Source organism: Ascaphus truei, chromosome 8 (genome assembly GCF_040206685.1).
Source record: "Ascaphus truei isolate aAscTru1 chromosome 8, aAscTru1.hap1, whole genome shotgun sequence".
Classification (NCBI taxonomy): Eukaryota; Metazoa; Chordata; class Amphibia; order Anura; family Ascaphidae; genus Ascaphus; species Ascaphus truei.
Genome location: NC_134490.1, coordinates 100,387,668 through 100,413,296, shown reverse-complemented (window position 1 = coordinate 100,413,296; position 25,629 = coordinate 100,387,668). Strand labels below are relative to the sequence as shown.

At 38.4% G+C, this 25,629-nt stretch overlaps 1 protein-coding gene across 3 annotated transcripts in view; it reads right to left on the bottom strand.

Annotated features, from left to right (window-relative positions):
* Positions 1-13,652: 13,652 nt before the first annotated feature.
* ARID5B (AT-rich interaction domain 5B) overlaps positions 13,653-25,629 on the bottom strand; it is a 277,172-nt gene continuing 265,195 nt past the window's right edge. For all 3 annotated transcript variants that reach the window (XM_075612969.1, XM_075612968.1, XM_075612970.1), the window contains one exon: positions 13,653-22,673. In XM_075612969.1, the coding sequence (XP_075469084.1) occupies positions 20,520-22,673 (2,154 nt within the window). In that variant the 3' untranslated portion in view covers positions 13,653-20,519. The remainder of the gene's footprint in view (positions 22,674-25,629) is intronic.

Below are 25,629 nucleotides of genomic sequence, written 5' to 3'. Positions count from 1 at the left end.
TTGGTTCCCTCCTGCTATATATGCTCAGCTAGTGCATTCACACTTTGGCTGAACATAGTCATAGGTGACCTTGTGTTCCCACTTCCCTGTGACTGCCTTGTTCCTGTTCCTGCTTTACCTTGTTGCTGCTTGTCTCCTTGTGTACCGACCCGGCTAGACTTTGGACCATTCTCTAGATTACTGACACCGGCTTGCCTCTGACCTTCTATTATTCTCCATTGCTGACCATGGCTAATGAACACTCGACTACTCTTCTGGCTCCAACACTAGACCATGGCACCCCGATCTCCGACTATCTACCTGGCACCTACCTACGACCTTGGCAAGTACTACGACTAACCCACTCTCTCCAATCCAGACCCGACTATCTTGACTATCCACCCTCCAGGCGTGCCTCCGCAGCTGTGGGTGCACAATTTCATACTTTCCCACCTCAGTACCGGGATCCTGCCTTGTTCATGGTGAGCGCAAGCGTTACAAGCGATTATGTATGCCACCTTGAATCTTGCAGAGAGAAAGCGAGAAGGGGTTAACTCGAATCGGATAGCACATTGATTAAGGAAACCCCGACATCCATGAGGATCACCAGAGTAGTGATTAGGAGTAGGCAGACGGGGTTCAGCAGAAGGATGGGTATCTTGTGACAGGAAAGGGGGGACTGGTCTGCTGGTGTTGCAAAGTAAGGGCCCCAAAGGATTGCACAAGGGTAGCAAAACGAGTCTCTAGTTGGGATCATTTGTCCACAACTGAGGACAGGGCCAGGCCCGCCTCAGTGGGGTCCACTTTTGTGGGGCTGAGCATATTGTAGCGCTGTGCTCACCACAAACAAGGCAGGACCCCGGTACTGAGGTGGGAATGGTGGTGGTATAACACCACCCACAGCCACGGGAGCACGTCTGGAGTGCGGATGGTCAGGCAGCCTGGTCCAGATTGGAGAGGGTAGAATGGTCAAGTACTTACCGAGGTCTGAGGTAGGAGCCGGTAGAATTGTCAGTGTCCGTTTAGCCGTGGTCAGGGGTTGGAGCCAGTAGAAGCGTAAAGGTCCGTTAGCTGTGGTCGGGATTGGAGAGATGCGGAAGGTCAGAGGGAAGTTGGGTCGGTGAGCCAGAAGTGCGGAGTCCAAGGTAAAGCCAGGTCGGTACATAGGAGATCAATCTGAAGCAAGGCAACTGAGGCAAGGCAGGACAAGGAACCAGGAATTGGGAGAACAGCGCTAACTGGAACTATGCTCAGCCAAAGTGCAAGTGGCACAGCTGAGCATATATGAGGAAGCATGACCAATGAGAGAGGGGCTGAGCGGAGGCTCGACCTCCACAGAGGCACTGATAGACAGACACAGGAGTCAGGTGAGCATGATAACGAGCGTTGACGTGCAGCTTGGGAGCGGTGCACACGTGTTACGTGTGCGCGCCGCGCGACGACGTGCGTCGCAAGCGGGGGGCAGAGCAAGACTCTGCGATGTCAGAAAAGCTCCTGCGGCAGCGTGTGCGCGCCATAGGGACAGCGGGTATGCGCAAGACAATAGGTAAGGAGGGAGTGCACTGCGGGGCACGTGTGCCCCGATTCCTTACAGTACTGTATTGATTATAGAGGCCTAAATAAAATCACCAAAAAAAATCAGTATCCTCTACGTTTCATACACCTGAACTTTTCAACCGCTTACGCAAGGCTACGATCTTCACCAAACTGGATCTTCGATGAGCTTACAATTTAATTAGGATCAGAGAAGGTGATGAGTGGAAGGTGGCCTTTAACACCCGTTATGGCCACTACGAATAATTGGTCATGCCATTTGGGTTATGCAACACACCGGCCATAGTTCAACATTTCATCAATGAGAGTTTCCGGGATCTACTTGATCAATTTATCTTGGTATATCTGGACTATATCTTTATTTTTTTCCAGTTCTTTGTCCGAACATCGTGCACAGGTTAGACAGGTTCTCCAAAGACTTCGGGATCACTCCCTTTTTGCCAAGCTCGAGAAGTGTCAGTTTGAACAGAAGAAGATAATGGTCAATCCTGTTTTAGGTAACGTCACATTGTTAGCTTTCCTGACTAGCCTAGTACTTCTAGGATTGTGTATATGATTTCCCTTTCTAATTCTGTAAATCGCTGCATACACTGGCGACACTATAACAATAAACATACATACATTAAAGAGTATTATACCAAGCTCAGTTTTTAGATAATTGTTTGGGTGGAGCTGCGTCTTTAAGACAATGCAGGGTCGTATATATATCAAGGCAAAACAGGTGTCATTTTGGGCCAAAACCATTGCTCCAGATCTATCAAAGAATTTTTTTTATATATATACACAGTACTGTATATGCCTTTGTGTATTATTCCAGTGATGCACTTTTGTGTTTTCTTACTCTTGCTTTATGCAGTAAAATTGCACCAATCTGTATTTTTGTGAATAATACATAAACCCCTGCTATTTCCTCCATTGTAAACAATGGTTTTGCTGACATCATACAGTAGAAGTATTCGTACAATTGTTGACATAGAAGAAAATATATAAGCACATCTGTTGTTTGTAATACCTTTTTATTGTACTAACTGAAGTTTTTATAGGCAAGATACCCCACTCCCGTTCTATGATTATACATTCTTTCTATATGTGAATAAATGAAAAAGAAAAATGGTGTTGAATATTTTTAAGATGAGTTTCCCCCCTTGTGTCTCTCAAATATTTTTCTTTCTTGTCGTCCAAATTGTAATTTTTAAGCATTGTACTGTAGATTAAGAATGAGCTTTTAGATAAAGTGGCAGTATCCTTCTACTCCTACTCCTTGTAGGCTAGTAATACCTACTGTACTAACAGAAAATGAAGGGCCCTAGTTATATTTATCTATATGTTAACTCTTTTCCTGTGATAATTCCTCCCCAAAAATTGAGAGAGGTGCTTTTTGGAATTGTTCAGCACCTTTTCTTTTCTTTGAAAGAATGGAATTCCTAGTAAATGAAGTAATTGAGAGAAAAAACTGCAACAATTGTGTACTTTCTGAAAAAGTGCTCAAGAGGTCATTCCTGGTACGATCAGTTGAATATTCCCATTCAGGTCAATGGACATTTTCAACCCATCACGGTTAAGAGCTTATAGAATTAGCCCCTAAGGCTGCGGACACGCTGCTGCTGTGCGCACTCATGCTTGAGAGCAGTGACGTCACCAACTCTCCAAGCATGAGCGCTCGGCTGTCCTGGTGAATTTTGCAAGCGCGAGCGGGGGGCGTGGCCGTGGGCATGTCATTGGCTGGATCGAGGCTTTGTCTGTGTGTGTGTTTGGCTGTGTGTGGCTGTTGCTGTGTAAATTGACTGGTGTTGATTGGTTGCTGAAGGGTCAAGTGACCCTTCAGCGCACTTGAAAATCAATTCTCCATGTTCCCCCAAGCGCTTAGCTTTGCTAAGCGTGCGCGCGCAGCATCAGAGTGGCCATGTTAATTTGATTACATTAAAGTGAGCGTGCCAAGCACCAAGTGCGTGTTGCGGCAGCCTAAGACTTTGGAACTGCTTCTGTATCCATTTTTCTGTTACGTGTGAGCTCTATTCTTGACTTTTCTCATTATCAGGACCTAAAAGTGCTGAATTTTGGAGATAAAGTTATAACACATGTTTTGTGCTCCAAGGTCAAAGTTGATTCCACAGTTACCGTGAGTGCCTGATCCAAGAATGTTATACTGTATATACATAGTATATTTTAGCTCATCATAATTCCACAGGCTTACGGTTTATGTTTTTTCTTTGGCACAGTCGCTCTACTGCTGGATGCTCAACCGCCGGACACTCGGCCGCTGGCCGTTGCTCCAATAAGGTAAGCTAATTTAAGGGGTTTTAGCGGTTAGGGTAGGGGGTTAACGATAGGGGTGTTATGTTAGGGGTAAGGTTTTTAGGAGAGGGGATTAGGGTCAGGGCTTAAGGTAATGGGTTAAGGTTTTAGAATAGAGGGTAGCGTTAGTATTAGGCCTCGGCCAAGCTCCCCGCTGGCGCGCTGAGGCTCAGGGAAAGTGGGTGCTTTCCCTGGACTTAGACAGCGCGCCGTCAGGGGGCGTGTCTGGGGCGAGCCAGTTACGTCACGGAGCTGGTACGCCCTCATTGGGCGAACCGCTCATGTGACCGGCCCTGCTCTCCGGCGACGCTGAAATCTAAAAATCTGCTAAGACCATCGCTTCCGCGCGCTTGCGGAAGCGTAGGCGAGCCCCTACTAAAGCCGCTCTAATTTCGGCTGTAGGGGCTCAGTGCCGAGCGGAAGCGCGGCTCAGCGCGCCTCCGCCAACAAGCAGCAACCCTGGACGAGGCCTTAGAGGTGAAGATTAGGGGGTTGTAAGGTAAGGGGAAAGGTTGGTGGCTAATCTTGGTGGCGGAGAGATGTCCCAGCGGTGAGGTGAGTGGCTGCAAAAAGGTCACGACCAACTGTGTTAGACCACCTTCAGCGTACATCTGCCACGTCCCAAGGCGATCTGAAAAGGGTCCCCAAAAGCTGCTCCCGTCTACTTAGAACCAGCGTGCTAAGGGTTAACATCTGGGGTTATTTGCTATGTATTATGCGTTATAAAACAAATAGTAAAAGTGGTAGAGAATGTGTAACATGGCTAAGTGCTTTTAATTTATTATAACTCAGATTGCTATTGCATGCAGGACATCAACTTTAAAGCAGAAATCTCAACATTTAGATGTACCATGACCAGCAGACCAGCAGACCAGTTTAGACGAGTTTGTTCATAAATGTGAGTTAATCAAAATACGGGCTTTCATAAATGCCCTTCTTGTGGCAAAATAGCATGGATTCCATTCTCTGAAAGAATTGAGTTAATTCTTTATTCTGCTAAGTTGGATAAGCCGCATTCTTTTGCTGGAAATTTATCCTGCCAATAATGAGAGAGATGTGATTTAGGAGATATTTTGTATGCATTCCAGCTGTTTCCTCTTTTCCCCCTATTCTTAAAGCACTAGCCTAGTCCCACTTGGAAATTTATACTGGATTTGCAATAACGTTGGAGCACTCATGTAAAACCTTGGGTTGCATTTTATTGCTATTGTTTCGTAATTTAAAAAATCAGTATATATGCAAGTGTATAGAGAGGTGTCGTTAATTAAATGTACATCTAATAATGTAGGCTCTACAACACATTCAAGCAGAATCTAAAATGTACATTAGGTACCAGTAAGTAGATCAGACATAAATGCAGTGATTTCATTACGGTTTCTCACAATAGTGGTCAATTTTGTAGAACCCACCAACAAAATTAACATTTCAAATATATGAATAAAAGTACTTAGAACTGTTTAATGAGGCTGGAACTTTAACCAAACAGTAATACTTTTCTCTGCTCACAATGTGTAGCTATGTGTGTAATTTAAGGTTTAACTTTCATCTATTGGCAAACCCAAAATATCAAAATCAACTGTCAACGGAACTCAATCAACCTCAAAATCAAATCATTGATGCTGAGAAAAAGCTGCTTTTGTAGGTGTAATGCACAGGGGCTGTTTGGGATTGGGAGCTGCATTTACTTTGTAACATATGAAGAGAAATGGATGGAGGTTTTGGGGGCTAAATTAATTCAACAGTTTTTTTTGCATCAATGTAGGAATGCTGAATTATAAAGTGACTTATAGTATACACCCGGGGTGTCCAACTCCATTCATCAAGGGCCACCAAGAGGGTAGTTATTTGGGATATCTCTGCTTCAGCACAAGTGGCTCGATAAGTGGCTCAGTCATTCTGAGACATCTATGCTGAAGCAGGGATATCTTTAAAACCTGACCTGTTGGTGGCCCTCGCGGACTGGATTTGGCCACCTGTACCTGGTTTAAAGTTAAGGTGCAGCATGTATAACTGTGGCAACTGTGACTCCAGGAACGTCAAGTTCTGTGACAAAATTGCAGAAAGGTATTTTTATCCTGTTTATTCAAACTTCAGGGCATCATGATTTTATTCACCTGTTTCATTCCATTCTGGCTAACTTGTGAGTTGGGGTTTCGTTATGTAGGCGGAGTTACCAAAAGTACATAATTTAAAAGAATGTATCAAAGTCTGCCTCTGGATGAGCCAATTCTTTTTATTTTCTGAATGTAGAACGTCTCTGCCAAATTGACTTGGCATAAACTTCTCTGAGTAACCATGTACTGCTTAGCAAAATAATATTACTGTACAATTACATAAAGTGAAAACCATGTTACATCTTGGGCTGAAGGTGAAGCTCAGTACTATCATAAAGCGGGTGAACTAGGTTCAAACCCCAGTGTTAGCCTCCTTGTGACTTTTGGACGATATTTTACCTACCTGTGTCTTAAAGGCACCAAAACCTACATTGTAGACTCTTTGGAACCGGGTGTAAAATTGAGTGCTCCATACTGTACACTGTCAGCGCTATACAGGCATACCCCGCATTAACGTACGCAATGGGACCGGAGCATGTATGTAAAGCGAAAATGTACTTAAAGTGAAGCACTACTTTTTCCCACTTATCGATGCATGTACTGTACTGCAATCATCATATATGTGCATAACTGATGTAAATATTTTAAAACCAGAGACAGAACATAAAACACAGACAAAGCTCAGTTTTTAGCACATCCAGTGAGACTCATACACGGTACAGTGCCTAAATATATATGTATAAATATCTAATAAGTAAAATGGTCTTTTAGTTTGACATTTTTGGCCAAAATTGTTGTAAGCCCCTGAGCCACCGCCAAGGCAGACCACATATCAGGGGTCCCTAACGCTAATATAAATTCTTAATAACCTGTGTAATAACAGGAAGAATGATTTATAGTAAATCTGTCAATATTAGTTGCAAAGTTCTGAGTCTGACTGAAGCTTTTATTAACCTGTACATTACCAGGAAAAGCACTCTGTATTAGAGATGTCACAGCCAAACTGCAAGCAGGCAAGTTCCCCTGAGTGGAAGATGCTATGGAGTGAGCCCATAACCATTTAAATGTGGGAGGGGGTGAGCTTAAATTAGGAAGGAGGTTGCCACCCTCCAATCAGCCATGACTAGCTGGACAAGAATTGTAAAACATACTGGACACCTAACAAGCTCCTATTGAACCCCCAAAATGACCACAACATATATATAAGCATATGAGTGTCACAGAGGAGTGCTACTGAGCATGGCAATATATATTTTAAAACCAGAGACAGAACATAAAACACAGACAAAGCTCAGTTTTTAGCACATCCAGTGAGACTCATACACGGTACAGTGCCTAAATATATATGTATAAATATCTAATAAGTAAAATGGTCTTTTAGTTTGACATTTTTGGCCAAAATTGTTGTAAGCCCCTGAGCCACCGCCAAGGCATATATGTTGTGGTCATTTTGGGGGTTCAATAGGAGCTTGTTAGGTGTCCAGTATGTTTTACAATTCTTGTCCAGCTAGTCATGGCTGATTGGAGGGTGGCAACCTCCTTCCTAATTTAAGCTCACCCCCTCCCACATTTAAATGGTTATGGGCTCACTCCATAGCATCTTCCACTCAGGGGAACTTGCCTGCTTGCAGTTTGGCTGTGACATCTCTAATACAGAGTGCTTTTCCTGGTAATGTACAGGTTAATAAAAGCTTCAGTCAGACTCAGAACTTTGCAACTAATATTGACAGATTTACTATAAATCATTCTTCCTGTTATTACACAGGTTATTAAGAATTTATATTAGCGTTAGGGACCCCTGATATGTGGTCTGCCTTGGCGGTGGCTCAGGGGCTTACAACAATTTTGGCCAAAAATGTCAAACTAAAAGACCATTTTACTTATTAGATATTTATACATATATATTTAGGCACTGTACCGTGTATGAGTCTCACTGGATGTGCTAAAAACTGAGCTTTGTCTGTGTTTTATGTTCTGTCTCTGGTTTTAAAATATATATTGCCATGCTCAGTAGCACTCCTCTGTGACACTCATATGCTTATATATATGTTGTGGTCATTTTGGGGGTTCAATAGGAGCTTGTTAGGTGTCCAGTATGTATAACTGATGTAAATAACACATTTGTAACAGGCTCTATAATCTCCCTGCTTGCGCACAGCTTCGGTACAGGCAGGGAGCCGGTATTGCTGTTCAGGACGTGCTGACAGGCGCATGCGCGAGCTGCCGTTTGCCTATTGGGCGACATGTACTTACTCGCGAGTGTACTTAAAGTGAGTGTCCTTAAAGCGGGGTATGCCTATATAAGAAAACAATATTTTCCATTTCTAAACAATAGATACGGACAATCAACTACTTGGCCGCTCAAACGCTTCGTGGTCATACACACTTCTTAAAACATTTAAAGGAACATTTGCAACTGCACAGCTCAAATCAGGATTAAATATAGAAGGTACATCAATCTTTATTTACACTAAGTGGAGCATGTTTAAAAACATGTTTACTAAGAAATCTTGTAAATATTTAAAATTAATCATAATCAGTACGATACTGTGATAGCCATGTAACTATGTAACTATGTAACTATGTAACCATCCCAGAAGTATAACTGGTCTTAAGGTTCTGATAATAATCTCCAGAATTTCTGTTGTTTTTGTTAAAAAAAACTGCTTTATATTTCAGATCTGGTAACATTATTTCCTCACTTAGATACAAAGTAAGCATTTTTGTGCTCTTCATATGTAGCTCAAGCCCCATTTCTTGTAGTACTGTATATTATAGTATTAAAAACCTTAACGTTTAGCAAGTGACCGTAACAATGCAGTGGAGTGCTTTCATGTTATTGTGCTTCACAATGGGCCTGTACCTTTAAATAAAACAGGTAAGGGTCTACAAGACAGAAATTTATGAGGAACAATCCCTTGTACTGACGAACAAATTCCTTGAGAAGAAATACAGTCCAAAACAAATCAAAGAAGCTAAATCTAAAGTTGACATGATTGACAGAAAACTTTTACTTAAACCTAATGTGAATAAAATCAAGCAGACAGAGATAGACTTCACTACTAGTTTTTTGACCCAATACAATAGAGATGCTAATAAAATAAAAAATGCTTTAAGGAAACATCGTCATATTTTACAAAATGATCCTGTTCTAGGAAGTGTATTACCAGCAATGCCCAATGTTATATTCACTAAAGCAAGTAACTTGAAGCAGAAACTAGCACCAAGTGTCCTGAAAAACAAAAAAAGATCGTACAAAAGACAACAATTGGTTAAAACTCCCTAAAGGTTTTTATACATGTGGCAATTGTAAGGTCTGTGACTTCTGCTGCAAAGGGACGAAAGACATTTTTAAATCAAATACCACCAACGAGGTTTTTAAAATAAAACATTTTATTAATTGTAATTCAGTATTTGTCATTTATTTGTTGGAATGCACTTGCGGTCTTCAATATGTGGGTCAAACTACTCGCACCCTGAAAGTTAGAGCACTGGAGCATATAGGAAATATAAGACGTATGCTGGACACACACAGTGTTCCAAAACATTTCACCCGTTTTCATGCCTCCAATCCAAAAGATATAACTATTAAAGGGATTGAACATGTCCCATTAAATTGGAGAGGCGGTGACAGAACTAAAGAATTAATTAAAAGAGAGACCTTCTGGATTCACTGGTTAAAAATGCTTAGTCCAGGTGGACTTAATACAGATATAGAAATTAGTGTTTTTATATAGTTATCAAATTAAATACTGTGTGTGCCCATCTTTCAAAGTCCAGTGCTCATCATACAATGAACATCATAGTGTTCCCCAGCTGATATATAAGGAAATACTAGTATCATAATGTTTTTAAATTGATATATGAGGATATCAGTCAGTTAATTCTGAAATATTTACACTTTTTCTACATAGAATTTTTTATATATTACATTTTTAAGTAATACCAATAACTATAGAATATTGATTATTTATTAATATTCATATATGTTTTAAACTATCATAGTGGTTTTATACATGGTTGTGTGTATATAAATATTTGTATTTGCATTTTTAAGAGTTTACCTAAAACCATATGTTATTTATGAATAGATTGAATTAACCTGATATTTTTCTGCTCTTTTCTCCCATCCCATTTTCCTGTATTCATTTTATATGATTATACTGAGTGCTATATACAAGTAACTGCTTTCAGTATAGAGATACATGTGTATATATAGCAGTTAGCTTTTATGCATTTTTATGCACTTTTTTGCACTCTTTATGTATTAGTCAGTTCTCTATGTGTATTAGTTAGTTTTAAGTTAGATTAGCAATGTTTTAAAATGATTGTATTTAATAAAACTGTGTCATTTATATATTTATTTATTATGTATTATGTACTAAACTGTGATATTAGCATATATGGGTATTCCCGCCCACCAGCCAATCAAAAGGAACTATTCCAGCCAATAGGAAGTGCTAAAATAATTAATCATCCAATAGGAACCAATTAGGGGTATATATGTATAATGGAACGTTAAGCTACAGATCGGACTCCTGACGAAGCTGCCACGCCAGCGAAACGCGTTGCGTAAACTAGCAGCAGTCCAGAAGTGTGCTCTGAATGCCCCAGAACCCGTGTGGATCCATTCTGTGTCCGATCACGAAACCGGAAGTGACGCGACGGGCCGAACCGGAAGTGACGCGACGCGACCTCGGGAGAAGGGTGGATGCTGTACACCTATGCTGCGCATCAATTGTTACGTGTCTAAGCACTTGTTGCTCATGTAAGTGCAATAACAATTGCCTTTTTTGAATATATCATCAGTGAACATACAATGTTGCACTAGTTGTCTTTCTTTCATTCTGTTGAGGGTTTGTCCTGCTGACATCAGGGAGTGTATACAAGCAAGATCCCCCTGCACAGTGCTGAGTCTTCTCACCACTCTGTTATTCAATGCTGTATTACCACTGGGAGAATGTGAGTCCCCAATCATGATTCCTGTTTCAATTGCTGTAATTGTTTAGACATATTGCACTATTTTATATTTTCTTCCCTATATATATGGTGAAACCTGCGCTCCCCACGAGCTTCTCCTTACCATAAGGGTCTACATTGGCTGGTGACCGCAGCACTTCAAGTTTTAATTATTTAACCAACTCGAGTATAGACATGGGCTGCCATTTAAATGCCTTATAGCTGGTCAAATGGACCATGTTCTCTAAAGATGTCCTATGTACAGTATGTGCTTGGCTTACTTTAAGCTGTGTGTTGTTGGGAATGGACACACCTGATTTTCTCCTCAATTTACTACCAAAGTACAGCTCACACATAAATATACATTTCCGTACAACCACTGACCCTAAAGAGCAATTGTCACAATGAAAACATATAATGCCGACCAGTACTTGTATCTACATTGCAGATTTGCAGAGTGGGAACCTGTGGTGATAGTTGTGGAGCTCTCTAACAATATTTTACAGCATGACAGTTATTGGTGAGGATAAGATTACATTCGCAGTGAGATTCCTTACGCTTGTCCGTGTCGTAGTAGGAGGCACTAAAAACTGGTTTGGTTTCGTTTGGACTGTTCCCCTTTCGTGGTGGTGGCTAGTTTTTAAAGCAGCAATCTGCCCTCTCTCCCCCAACCAACTCCAGTCTGCGAGGGCCACAAACAGGTCAGGTTTTAAAGATATCCCTGCTTCAGCACAGGTGTCTCAGAATGACTGAGCCACCTGTGCTGAAGCAGAGATATCCCAAATACCTAGCCTAATGGTGGCCCGTGATGAATGGAGTTAGACACCCCGGGTGTTAACTATAAGTCACTTTATAATTCAGCATTCCTACTGTACATTGATGCAAAAAAAACTGTTGAATTAATTTAGCCCCCAAAACCTCCATCCATTTCTCTTCATATGTTACAAAGTAAATGCAGCTCCCAATACCAAACAGCCCCTGTGCATTACACCTACAAAAGCAGCTTTTTCTCAGCATCAATGATTTGATTTTGAGGTTGATTGAGTTCCGTTGACAGTTGATTTTGATATTTTGAGTTTGCCAATAGATGAAAGTTAAACCTTAAATTACACACATAGCTACACATTGTGAGCAGAGAAAAGTATTACTGTTTGGCTAAAGTTCCAGCCTCATTAAACAGTTCTAAGTACTTTTATTCATATATTTGAAATGTTAATTTTGTTGGTGGGTTCTACAAAATTGACCACTATTGTGAGAAACCGTAATGAAATCACTGCATTTATGTCTGATCTACTTACTGGTACCTAATGTACATTTCTGAAGGTGTTGTAGATATATATTCTTGTTACCCAGGGGGAGCATATAGGAGAAAAATAACAAAAGAACAATCTAAGTGCAGACAGTTCAGTTCAATGTGAATACACGTGGTGAATATCTTGGCTCTTATGTGCAGCCTACTCACAAGATAGTAGTAGTGTAAGGGCACTTTAATTATCACTTTATCTTGCACTATTTAAGTCACTGAAAGTCACATAACATTTATTGTTGAAATATTTTCACTTTATTGTTAGTGATCAATAGTATTGTTTTAGCACCTGTTTATGCACCATCACTCTGTCTCGAATGTGTTGTAGAGCCATCATGCTCATCTATTTTTTCTTTTTAAATCTTACATTTATGTCATTTTCACCAGTCTATTATTTTCTTGGCATCAGGTCAGTTGGCACCATGGCAATCTGCGTAGGCCTCATGAATGTGAATAGCAGTGGCCATTTTTATATCCCGGCATTGGGGGAGGGGGGAGAGGGAGGGGTTATTTTTCAGCAATTATCTCCAGAATTCAGCTACAGATATTACAAAGCGTGGGATTGATACATATAGAAGCCAAATAACTTTAAAATACAGGGGACACTTTTTTTTATTTTGAGCGGATTACTGCTTTAAGATGTTCACAAAACAGACATAACAAAGGAACGATACCAACAACCATTTTCATTGCCCCTTGGGCTCTGAACATGCCCATACAGTGTACTTAAGTGGCAAGTGCCATGTAACTAACTTTCAAATAACTACCTTGACTTAAAGGAAGAACCATTTAAGAGTTTGATTTCAAAGTGAGTTGACCTATTATGAAATGATCAATAACAACATAAAAATAATTTGATAGTAACTTTTTTTTATTAAATATTACAGTGGATCAAAAAGTACAAAATATCTTTTGCCTGCTATGTGATTGGGAAACTATTGGCACATAATACAGTATCAAAAGCAATTGGATAGGTACAATTTGGAAAACATACAAAATTGAGTGTTTATAGTTGGCTCAGCTTTATTCATGGTAGTGTTTAAACTACAGTAGCCTAAAGGTTAGTCAATAACCTTTAAATTGAAATCAGACCTATAATGTTACAGTGCCATTATATTATATACAAATAATCACCTTACACTGATTTTAAGCTACATAACTTGTATCACAATAAGTATACAATATTTACAACAAAAGTGTTTTTTTTTGTCTTTTTAAAAAGTATACACAGCCAGCTATATTGAAACATAAGTCTTAAACTCAAGTGAAATATCAAATACATTTACAGCAAATTTCCTTGTGTTCATGGCAAAAATTTGAGTCAGGCAATAACTCGCTTCAAATGAAATTCCCATATGTCACTAAAATGATATAGAATCTTTGATGAAAATTTACACACAAAAAATGACAAAACAACTTATATTTGGAGTTTTAAATATAGCATTTAACCATTCCTTTACAAATATTCATATGTAACTGATGTATGTATTAGTTTGTGTTTCAGAATACATATATATATATACACAAAGACACACACACACACACACACACACACACACACACACACACACACACACACACACACACACACACACACACACACACACACACACACACACACACACACACACACACACACAGTATCCATAACAAATTAAAAGGTGTGAAACTGTATGTTGAAAAATTTAAACAAGAGGTTACCAGGCTTGTCACTTCAAATGTGCCCAAAAGATGCAATTTAGCATAAAAAAAAGTATTCTTAGCCAAGGCACAACAAAATGCAAGAATGAGTGGCCACACATTTGTTTCTAAGAAATGTGCATCAGCATTCAAGTTACATTACATTAACAAAAATGTTTTAAAATCATGCGACCCTTTCTAATGAAGCAAGTTGGGTTGTATTATATTATTTGATTTGCATAAAAAATATAGCCTGTTTTCATAATACCCAGGTAAATGTGTTATTTTTGCAAAATATTTTTAACAAGTTGTGTGACCACTTAGTGGATATGAGTTTCTAAGAAAATCAGCCGGTCTTCTGTTTGTGATTTAAGCTCACTAAACACCAACTGTTCCAAATCTTGCCAGAGGTTATATGAATGTTTTTTATCTTGCAACCTTCAGAACTTATAATGAATCACTAACATAGCAGAGTTTTGTATTACAACATTTCTTGGAAGAGAACACACTTAATAGATTTATGAGTATTGCCAATTAGATTTCAGCGTTTCCTTGACAAGCCTCCCAAATAACAATGGTTTAATTGCACAAAAAAAGCTTGTGCAATTCAATATTAAATCCCCTTGAACTCAAACAATGCAAACAAAGCCCTTTTAAAACATTTTTTAAAAAGCAGCTCTTAGCCAATGGAGAATTCCACTGTCTTTCTGATCTGTTTCCAAGATTTCTGTAAGCAGTTTTTAAACACATAATCCACAGGGGGTTTATGCCACAAGCTTTCATTTAGAAATCAGTATCTACTGTACTTCCCAGTTTGGGAGCACCTTCAGATAGAAACAGCGATCTACAGGCCAATAAAGTATGAATCAAAAGAGTAAAAGTCTGTTACCACTGATTGGGACCTGTCACACAGAGAAGGGGCTCACTGTTTATAATCACATTCCTCGATGACGTTAATCAAGAACAGAAGCATTAATTCTGGATGTTCTATTTATATGGAAAATGATGCACTTCCTTAGCAAGTAAAACACATTTGCCATTAATGTCAGGTGTTAAACCACCTCCATAATGGAGTAGCACAGACTGCAATTGTGTTTTAGAGCGTTTCCCCATCAGGGATTTTAATTCATCTTGTTTGGAACTACTTTGTAGTAGCATTTACTTTGTTCCATACTATGGTTTTGTGAGTTAAAGTACTCTTACAAAAATATTTTTTACAAGATCTTTGTTTCTATTTGTTAATTTTAAATATATTTCAGCATGTTGTGATGGAGGTGTCTGTGTGTGTGTGTCTGTGTCTGTGTGTGTGTGTGTGTGTGTGTGTGTATACATATAAACATTGTATTATTATCTTGTTCTTGTCAACAGTTAGTCTTTGTTTAATGAAACCCTGAACATGGAAAAAATAATAATACAGTATTATCCTATGCAAAAAGGTCACTTTTATATCAGCCTAAAACAATAAAAGCAAAACGTATCTATATTACTTGATGCTCAGGGGAAAGTCTATCTTCTTGGTCAATAGTCCCTCATTGCTCAATAATCCTTGATGATTAATACTTGTAGTATGGATTTCCCATTGGGGCATTGGGCTGTTGAGCATTACTGGCAATAGTAGTTCTGGATTGTGCTTCCCTTCCAGTACCATTAATATTGTTGGATTGCATGTTTCAAAATAGCACCTTCTCAGAAAAGTTTATAAACGTTGTATGAGAATCCTCCATCAACAGAGCTTTACTACATCCAATTGCTGGGAGAAATACATGAAATTACATTTGGAGTGATAAGGAGCAAACACCTGGGATATAGATGTAAGGGTAAAAGCTGAAATCCATCACAGGATAGATCACTTAGGACTTTATAAAAGGAAGAAACATAACTATTTTTGCACTTGAATGCTGTGAACAGACCTAACGTTTCAATAACGAGGCATCCGTGTAATGACCATGTGATTTACGAAGACCAGACATGATGTTGAGAAATACTTTACAAAATTCCATTTATATTATAATCCCAATCTGATACTCAGTAAGCAATAGACAAATATAAATAAGTGGCACAATATTATATATTTTTGGCATTTCACTAATCTGTAATGAGGTTATTTTTCCCCACTGATAACAATTGAAAGATGTCATTATTTTTACATTCTTAGTCAAACAGGCAGCAATAACAATCTAACATTGGGAAACATTACATTTATAATATATATACTATGCGGACAATCTGTCGTGATACATCCAAAATATAAAAAAATCAAATACATACGTATCTAACTTTATTTGTGAAAGATATGCTGCTTTACTGATGAGTATTCTGCTCCTGTTGAGCAATGTGAACTCCGACAATATGTATAAAATGTGTAACACATTAACTACAATGCTTTTTCCTCTTCTTATCTGTTAAAAAACAACCATTTCTATCATCATTTCTATCAAGCATCATTGCCTCCTGATTGACTGTTAATGTATAAAGAACATTGGACAAACAAGGCCGTACCCGGTGAAGTGGAAAGAGGCAGCAGAACACAAACAGAGAACATCTTAGCAAGATTGTAAGGAGGAAATCAGACAGTATATTATTGCCTTAGCTGAGTATTATTCTTGGAAAGTATGTTGAATGGGAATTTTTTTTGTAGTGTCAGATTAAACTAGAGGTTTTAAATTAATTTTCTAAAGGGGTCAGATCAGAAAATATTTAGCGTAGAAGGCCCACCATATTATTGCAATTAAACTAATATATGTCTATATATTCCAAGCATTTATAACATCAGTACGATTATATATATATATATATATATATATATATATATATATATATACACACACACATATATACAGTATATATATATAACAACATTACCTTAAATTATAAGTGAGCTTCAGTATGTAACTCTGCACTTACTAACTAGTATGAAATTAGCAGGAGCAGAGAGTGTAAGGGCCAAATGAATGCCCTTTGTCAGCCACCAGTTGAGGAGTCATGGATTAAACACTGAAAGGTGTAGGAGTATTATTAGCAGTGGTCGACAAATCACCAAAAAATCTACTCGCCGAACAAAAAAATCTACTCGCCACCTAGTACCACACGTGTGTTGCTTGGGCCAATAGGAGCTCGCCACGATGTTAAATCCACTCGCCCGGGGCGTGCAAATGTATAGGTTTGTCGAACACTGATTATTAGAATATGATCATTTTACTTCACAACCTGGCACGCAGGGCCTGTTAATACACGGAAGTTCAACTTCTAGTCCATGAGTTAAAGTAGGCAAGAAAGGATATCAGTGCGAAAGTGTGCAGTAAAGAAAGGGAAAATTAGGTCTGGGGTTACACATAAAACAGAGAGAGAGATTGGGAATAAGGAGAGAGGCAAGTTGTGGTACTTGATATTTCATTTACCATGCACCATCCTGCCGGAATCCCTTCTATTCACCTTCAGTAAATTGCTTTTCTAAGCGAGGGTCTTTGCTGCCTGTATGGGAAATCTTGTAGAAGCAGCGGAGTTACAGCTTTGTGTTGGGCAGATGTGATAGGGAAAAGGTCTGCTTGCCATGATATCACACTGATCCTGACAAATAATACAGTTCACATCTCTACTGATAAAATTCATGACCAAAATGTCTATTAAGTCTAATTTTCCTCACACATACAGCACTAATCTAAAATATAACGAATGTATGGACAGTGCAAAGGTCCTAAATAAAATAATGACGCTGAGGTTATAAAATTAAAATAAGGAACGTTACAAGTCATGATATTTCAACAACAGTATCTCCAGCATTAATGTGTAATGTTTCATTAAACTACGTGTTTTCAAAAAGTATACATCAAATGCGTGTTTAAAAAAGTAAAAATGAAGAAGTTTGTGAATAAAACTTCAGTCAGTAATGTGTAAGTATTTACATTTAATTGTTTACAGTTGAATAAAGGCAATCATTAACATCAATGTATTATTACACGTTCACAGCTATATGTGCCTGCCCATGTGAAAGACAATTAAGCAGCTTTATATAATATTATATATTCTGTATGTGGCTTTATGGTTTTATTATGCATGACTAGGCCTCTAGGTATTTTGCTAAATTATTAACGGTAACAAAGCTATGTTAAAATAAATATTAACAGTAAAAAAATGAAATGTCTCAATTATTGTAGACCTCTGTTTTCCATTATTTCCCCGTATATTATCTTTTATCAGTGACGTTAATGGTTTTCATCTGCCTTTTTAAGGTACAATGAGAAAATTAGAGCATGACCATAGAATGGCCGTTGGAAATTAATGGTAACAAGGTTTTAGGTTCCCAGGAGACCAGATAAAAACATACTTAAGGATCACATGATAAAATAATTTGTAGCTGCAGTGTTTGATTTAATGTAATGTATTAATAATGAAAAGATAAAACATAATCAGACACTAAAATGCATTGGTAAAGTAATGCATAAGTTCTCAATACATATTTTCAAAGATTTACACCTTGTTAAATGTTTTGCAGTCAAGAGAAATCTGAGTTATGTCAACAACTCTGTCCCTGGGACCAATAAGTAAAGTGGCAGCAATTATCTTTGTGTGAGAGGATTAAAAAATACAACTGGCTGCTAGCTGTGAACATTAATTACTGACAAAACAATTGTTACTTTTGGACGAGGAATGTGTTGAAATACACAAAGGTGCCACAACTTTAAGTACATTTTCTCCCGGAGGAAATTTGACATGCATTATTATCAATATTGATGTATTACAAAAGGTTGTGTTTAACCCAAGAAGGTTGTGACTATGTAACTATATAAGGTGAGTTCATTATAGAGTATAACACTTTGCAATGTGCTTTGATAACATGTCACTCCAATGGCAGTAAATCTAAGCAAGGAAATCATGCTTTTCAGCATTTGTGCAATACTAACAGCAGAGATGAATGAAGAGAGGCTATTAGCTATCACATATTTCTGAAATATGTTCCTATGACTACAGGGTTATTCAACAAAATGCAGTAGCTCTTACTGCTTTTTAATCACTTATCTGGCAGATATTGTATGGGAATGCAGCTATGCTTTAAAAAGAACACATTACATATTCAACCCTTTCAGTTCTTAAATGCCATGGACATTCCAGCACTGAGACCATATGATCACTTGTGTAGCGATTCTATATAGTTGCGATCATCAAGAGAAGAGGAAGTCCTCCTCTTCCGTTCCTATCCTATCTGCAGATCTCAGGGAGCCACGGTCGTGATCCCTTGGAACAAGTAGAACAACCATAATATTCACTCTAAAGGGCCACAACAAGCGTGCAGTGCCTTGTGATGTCCAATAAATGTCATATGGACATTGGTTACGCATTGTGTAAAAATTGATGAATTATTTGAAGATTTATTAGTATGTGTATACCATATTAACCAATGTTTTTATACTTTTTCATAACATGCTCATATTCCTATGCATTGTTATTTTTTGTTGAAGAAACTCACAGAATCACAGTTCTAGCGTCTGTTCTTAGAATTAAACAAGAATGTCCATATATTGATTAGAAATGTATTGTATTGGCATTTCTATTACATTTACTTATTTAAAGATGTATTATTTATTGCAGGTTTTATATAAATATATTTTACTCTGCTTAAGGTCCTGGCATCTTTTTTGAATACCACCAACCCTTAAAGTGCTTTTCAAAGAAAAACATTTGCATTCACAAATCATCCTGTTTTAATTAATCCCAAAAGCACAATGTACATTATACAGCCGAGATAAAACCAAATAATGAAATTCTCCTGGACCAAACTTGGCAAACCCATAAAAATGTGGTAGACTTTTTGCTTTTAACATGACGGAAATGGCGATGAAGAGTCTAGGGGCTTTGTTTGCATGCTGATATCACTGACAGAATCTGAATGTAACCACTTCACAATTGGAAAGGTTCAACAAATATTGACCTCGAAAATAGTGAAGAGGTTTACAATATGTTTGAAATAATTTCCTTGAATATGTAAACAATAACATTACAACAAAAAGCTGCTCAATATAATACATATGTGAGGACCTTTACACATATACAAGTAATACAAAATATGACCTTGCAGTTAACACGATACTGTTTAATTAATAATAAAAATAATAATAAAAAAGCACAGAATCAACCGAAATCCATTATTCCATATAAATTAGGTGAACAAACAGTGACACTGGTATTTTTAAAAGCAGATATGTACAGTCCATTCAACAGTGTTTAATTTTCTGCCTTTATAGTGTTAAAATGTATTAAAAAAATTGATTGACATGTTACTTACTATACATTGCATTGATTCAACCGTTAACAGTCAGAAAACCCCCACAAAGCATTTCCTCCAGGTTGTAAGCATACTCCAATATCTGAACTTATTTCAGCCTCTTAATTGTATTCATTTCACAAACTTCTATAACAGATCAAATCTCGTTCTCTGGATTTAACCATGTTGTTAAAATCACATAAAATGTTTTGCAAATCTGAATTATTAAGTAACATTTTCAAGGTTCATGAAGTTCATTGAAGCCAAATAAATTGGAACTGAAACCGAGCCCAATTCTTACCTCTACCAGAATTGATTTGAAGGTTTACGTTATAGTGTGGCTCACATAGTGGACTGTTTTTTGATTCGGAATACTTTACTGGGCAAGGAATGTAGCTAAAGTATTAACATTTGCTTCTTAGTTTAGGGGATTTTAAAGCTTTGTGCTAGGATGTACAGATGACATTTGGGAAGGTGGGAAAGCAGATTGAGGGTTCATAGCAGTTAGCGGGTAAATGCTGTTGTGTAGTAAATCTACAGGTGCTGCTGAAGCCAAATGTCTATAGAGCTGCTGAGAGTTAGAGTTAGTTAGATATTGTCTTTGCATCATGAAGGAATGAAGGGCCAGTGGCTGCATTAGAGGTGAAAGCACAGTCTGGTTTTTCAAGTACTGCAGTGGATGAGAATAGACAGCGGGTATGCGAGAACTCATCCCACCACATAAGCTTCCAGGGTAAATCCCGGGAAAAATAGGTGATGAAAGGGGGTATTTGTGGCTCTCCATCATGCTACCAGAATGAATGTCATGCATTGATTTGTTGCTTTCACCATCTTGACCAGTAAATGTTTCTTTCACAGACATCTCCTTTGGCAAATTTAGAGGAGATACAGCTCTTATTTTCTTCTCACAAATGGGACTGTCAATATCTTCTAAGTTCCTTTTCAGTGATCTAGATGAACCAAAGTTCTGAATGCTGGTTTTGCCAATTGTGATTGGATGGACCAAACCTTCCATCTTTCTTAAATTATCAAGTCTTACATTCTGTGACTTCACAGGCCTGTGAATGGATTCTGCATTCCTTTTAGACATAGTCATGGTCATTGGTGATACTCTACAAGCTTTTGGATTGCAGTCTATGCTCATTCCTTTGTTGTTTGTGACTTGAAACTGATTAAGGGTTTTACTTTCTTGCTGTACCATTTGATGTGAAAGGTTGGATCCTGGCATTGTAGCAAGTTTGTGCATAGATTTGGGAAGGCTCAAGTCAGTTGGCTGATCGTCCACGTTTTCAGATGAGTTGTGTTTGTCTTGGTGCAAAGAATGATGGTAATGAAGCTTCTCTTGATGTTTGTGTGGCGTAAAAGAAGAAGCATTCTCAGAGTCTCGGAACATCTCCCGAGGATGATACTTGGCTGAATGTTCATTGTGAAGGTGGTGTTCTGTCTGCCTATAAAGCCTGTGCAGATGAGGAGATGAATAGAAATCGGCCAAAAAACTAGGCACATTTGAATGGTGCACTGCTCTTTTTTCAGTCATTTTATCTCTGAATTCATGCATACTGGACTTCAATATATAAGAGTCAGCAAGCGAATTCTGATGATGCTTTGAAACATCACTACGATAAGAATCTGTTTTGTGTAATGTACTGTTTTTGTAAAGGTCATTTATGGGCTTTTTTTCCTCTGGGTTTTTTTGCTTAAAACTTTGTACATGTTGTATCACAGAAGGTCTGTTTATAGCAACAGAATCAGAATTAGACACTTGATGAGCTTGCCGGAAAGGTAGAGACATTTCAGTTTTAGAACTTAATTTCTTTTTGCTTATTAAGGGCGGCGGTGAGCCATAAGGATAGCTTCCTGATAGTGTAGCCCCACTAACCTGCGATAACAGCTTCTTTTTTGCCAGTGGAGACATGATTCCTGGATTCCCCCTAGAATAGAGTAGAGGTGTGTAACTGAATGAAGAATCTTCATTCATAGAAGCAGTTGAGTCTCTCTCTTTAAGCATATCGAGCGTTTGCACTAAATACACTTTGGGATTCTGCTTCAGTGCATTTTGTAATATATCGCTGTCCAAGGAATTTTTCAGATCATCAGGTCCTAAAGGGTCTACTTTTACAGTGCAATTTGCAATATAATCTGGCATATCAGGCAGTTTTTCCTCTTCCAGGTTAATTTCATGCTGCAGTTGGACCTGAATTGTGGGAGACATATTGAAATAGTCTTCCTGTGTTTCTTTTTGTAATGGATCTGAGAAATCCTGTTTACTTTGCTCTTGTTTTGTTATTGTTGAGGTTTCATTGGGCATTTGTGGTTGTTCATCTGCTTGACTGGATTCAATCTCTTTTACAGCAGTCAGCGAGTCATTGGAAATAGGATCTGGGTGCATATCCTCATCTTCTTCTTTCACATGGTCTTTGTTAGAAGTGGTCTCCTCCAGGTCTTCTTTTTCCAGAGGTAAGGACTGTCTGACTTCAGATATCAGTGATTCAGGGCAGTCTACAGACATCTTGGTCTCTTCTGATTCATAAGCCTGAGATACATTTGTCTCATCTGCTTCCAGACGATTCTCTTGCTCTGGTGACACCTAACAAGAAACAGATAGTATTAAAATATTTATTTTTACTTCAATCAGCACTGCCTAGAAACTGTTAATCAAATAATTATGAACATTCCACATATTAAGACCCCTAAATCAGAAATACACAAATATTCACCAAAACGTGCATTTATTAAGGGTATTTAAAAAAATGTAGGACCCTGTCAGATTTTAGCTGCTTTGGTTTTATTTGCTCTACGAATAAAGATACTGTATGTAGAAGGTAGAAACTTTATAGACATACTCAGAATTAATATAAAACATTTCCCCCCCTAATTTTAGGTACTCTTCCAAATGACAACTCAACTCTGAGAATTTGTTCAGAGAATGCACCACCACTGAAAAGTCTCCCATTGCTCCATCTGGCTTGCAGCTTCGATAGCTTTTTGATTTACCATAACCAGTTCCAACTTGTGTTTCCATATGTTGCCATGTCTAATTAGATTGTAATATTTGCTGTGTGTGTTTAATATGCAGTACACATGTTTGTCCCCTTATAAACAATTAATAGTATGTAGAATTACTGTCCGCATACATCAATCAATCCAACCACTCAGCTAGGTGAATATTAAATATCCTTTGGCTGGTCACAGAATGTTAAACTTTATCAGGCAAATTTTTAAAAAAGCATCAAAACAGTTTCTGTAATATCATCTCATGTGTAGCACGAATAACCTTAGTTTATATTATGCACACAAACAAATACACATTTTTGTTTAAAGTAATCTACTTGTACTGCAAGTATTAAACACATTTGCAAACATGCCTACACACAAATGTGAAAATGCATATTTACTCAGAGAGAAATGGAATATACAAAACCCCATACTGTAAGAAACTAGTATAACAATTTACAAATTAATTCATTGCAATAGCTAGGTTTTTTTTTTTCTAGTTCAGCTAATTAGTCCAGTAATAAATACAGTTCAAGACAAACCAAAATCAAAGGCATCACACATGTTAAATAAACATTTTCCCCCATAAAGGCGTAAAAAAATAATAATCGCAATGCTGACATTTACTGTGAACTCCATTTGTGTTATCAAAGGATTGAAAATGAGGCTGTCACTATTCAGATGGCATGCACAGTTACCAATATCTCCTCTTTTCACAGACATAAGAAGCCGTCACTAGGCTGCAGCCTTCAGCTTCTCTATTAATAAAGCTTGTGTTCCCAATTCACACTATTCATTCCATTATATAGTCTACTAACCTCTAACCCCCTGGGGTCATTAGAGTGTTCCCTCTGTGATAATGCAGACAGACACGCTTTTACAAAGCTGCCGTCATTCTATTGTGAGGTAGCTGTCGCCAAACATTGTATGCACTTTGTATTATTTTCTTGTTAAGGTAAAAAGCATCAAGGCAACATCAAGAAACGTATTATCAATATACTGTATGGATGGTCGCCACACTAGGGGTAATTTAAAGAGACTAATGATGCTCAACTGGTTTGAAGATGTATTTCTATACAGCTGGCTTTTCATATCACTCTGTGTTTGGTTTTTGTTATTAGTTACAGAGTCTTTTAGTCATCTTCGCTGGATATTTTTCCTTTAATAACAGCTCTTTTCAGAAAATGCCATCATTAGTCCTTTAATAAGTATCAGTGGTCTCTTGAGCTTATTCAATTACATGAAAATACCAGACATGAGGAAAGCAAAAAAATGTTTTAATAATATTCAGAAAGTCCACATCTTGTCTTTTGTTTCTGTTCAGCAACAGCTTTAATGAATATCCAAAGCAGAACCAACTGCAGTATTAGGTCAAATTGTTCTGTGTCTAGAACTGCAAAATGTAACTGTAAATTCAATTATGTGGAGATTCAATGAAGAGACATGAGGAATATAAAGCGAGGATTTAAGATCATGTTACCAAGTAATTATAATGTTCTAAAAGTACAATGCAATTTATTTGGAAGCTATTAAACTAAGTATGATGCACAGAGTGTGTTGTCTTTCATGTTTCAGCTAGTGTGTAAAACAAGCAGTGCTTATACAGTATATACAAGCAACAACAAAGGACCATGAAAATAATGTATACAGAATAGTAAATTATTTAAAGGTGCATTACTACTTTGGGATCTCCTTGGAACTTAATATGAAGTAGTACTGAGTGCAACTCTACCAGCTGTGCATATATATATGTGTGTGTATGTATATATATACACACACACACACACACACACACACACACACACACACACACACACACACACACACACATATAAATATATTTATACAACACCAACAATATATGCAGCACTTTACACCACCCCGCGCCGCGAGATTCCAGCTGCCAGACTAATGGCCCATCGGGATGAACACAGCGGTGGGTCCCTCTGTTTCAATGGGACTCGCACTGTGTCAATCCTACCGGGTTCCACCTTTCTGTAATAGAAGCGCAGTAAGAGAGACAGAATCAGTCACTCTGCCTGCGCGCCTCTAACAGGCGATCGCGGGGCTTTTATTTTTATAATACCGTATTGTATCAGGGGGTCTCTGGAGCTGAACCGCATTGATTTCAGGTCCGGGGACCCCCTGCTTCCCGAGTTAAAGGCCCCGGTATGGGGTGCCGTTATCCCAGCAGCCTTGTTTAAATTCTCCCGCGTCACGGCCCGCGTGATCAGGAGAATTAACCAAAGCATGCGGATGCCGGCACCCACTAACTGGGTCTGTAACTCGGGAAACGGGGGGTCCGGACCTGAAATCAATGTGATTCTGCTCCGGAGACCCCCTGCTTCAATACTATGTTATCAAAATAAATAAATGGCGGTTGGTAGGGGAGCAAGAAGGCTATCGGCCGTCAGCTGGGGCTGCAGAAGGGAGAAGGGGGGGAACCAGTGGCGGCTCCGTTGCAATGAGGAAGGTAGGAGGCAAAGGGGATGGGGAAACACTGATGGGGTAGGAGGGTGGCTGGGGATTTCAGGCTAGCCCCCTCCGTC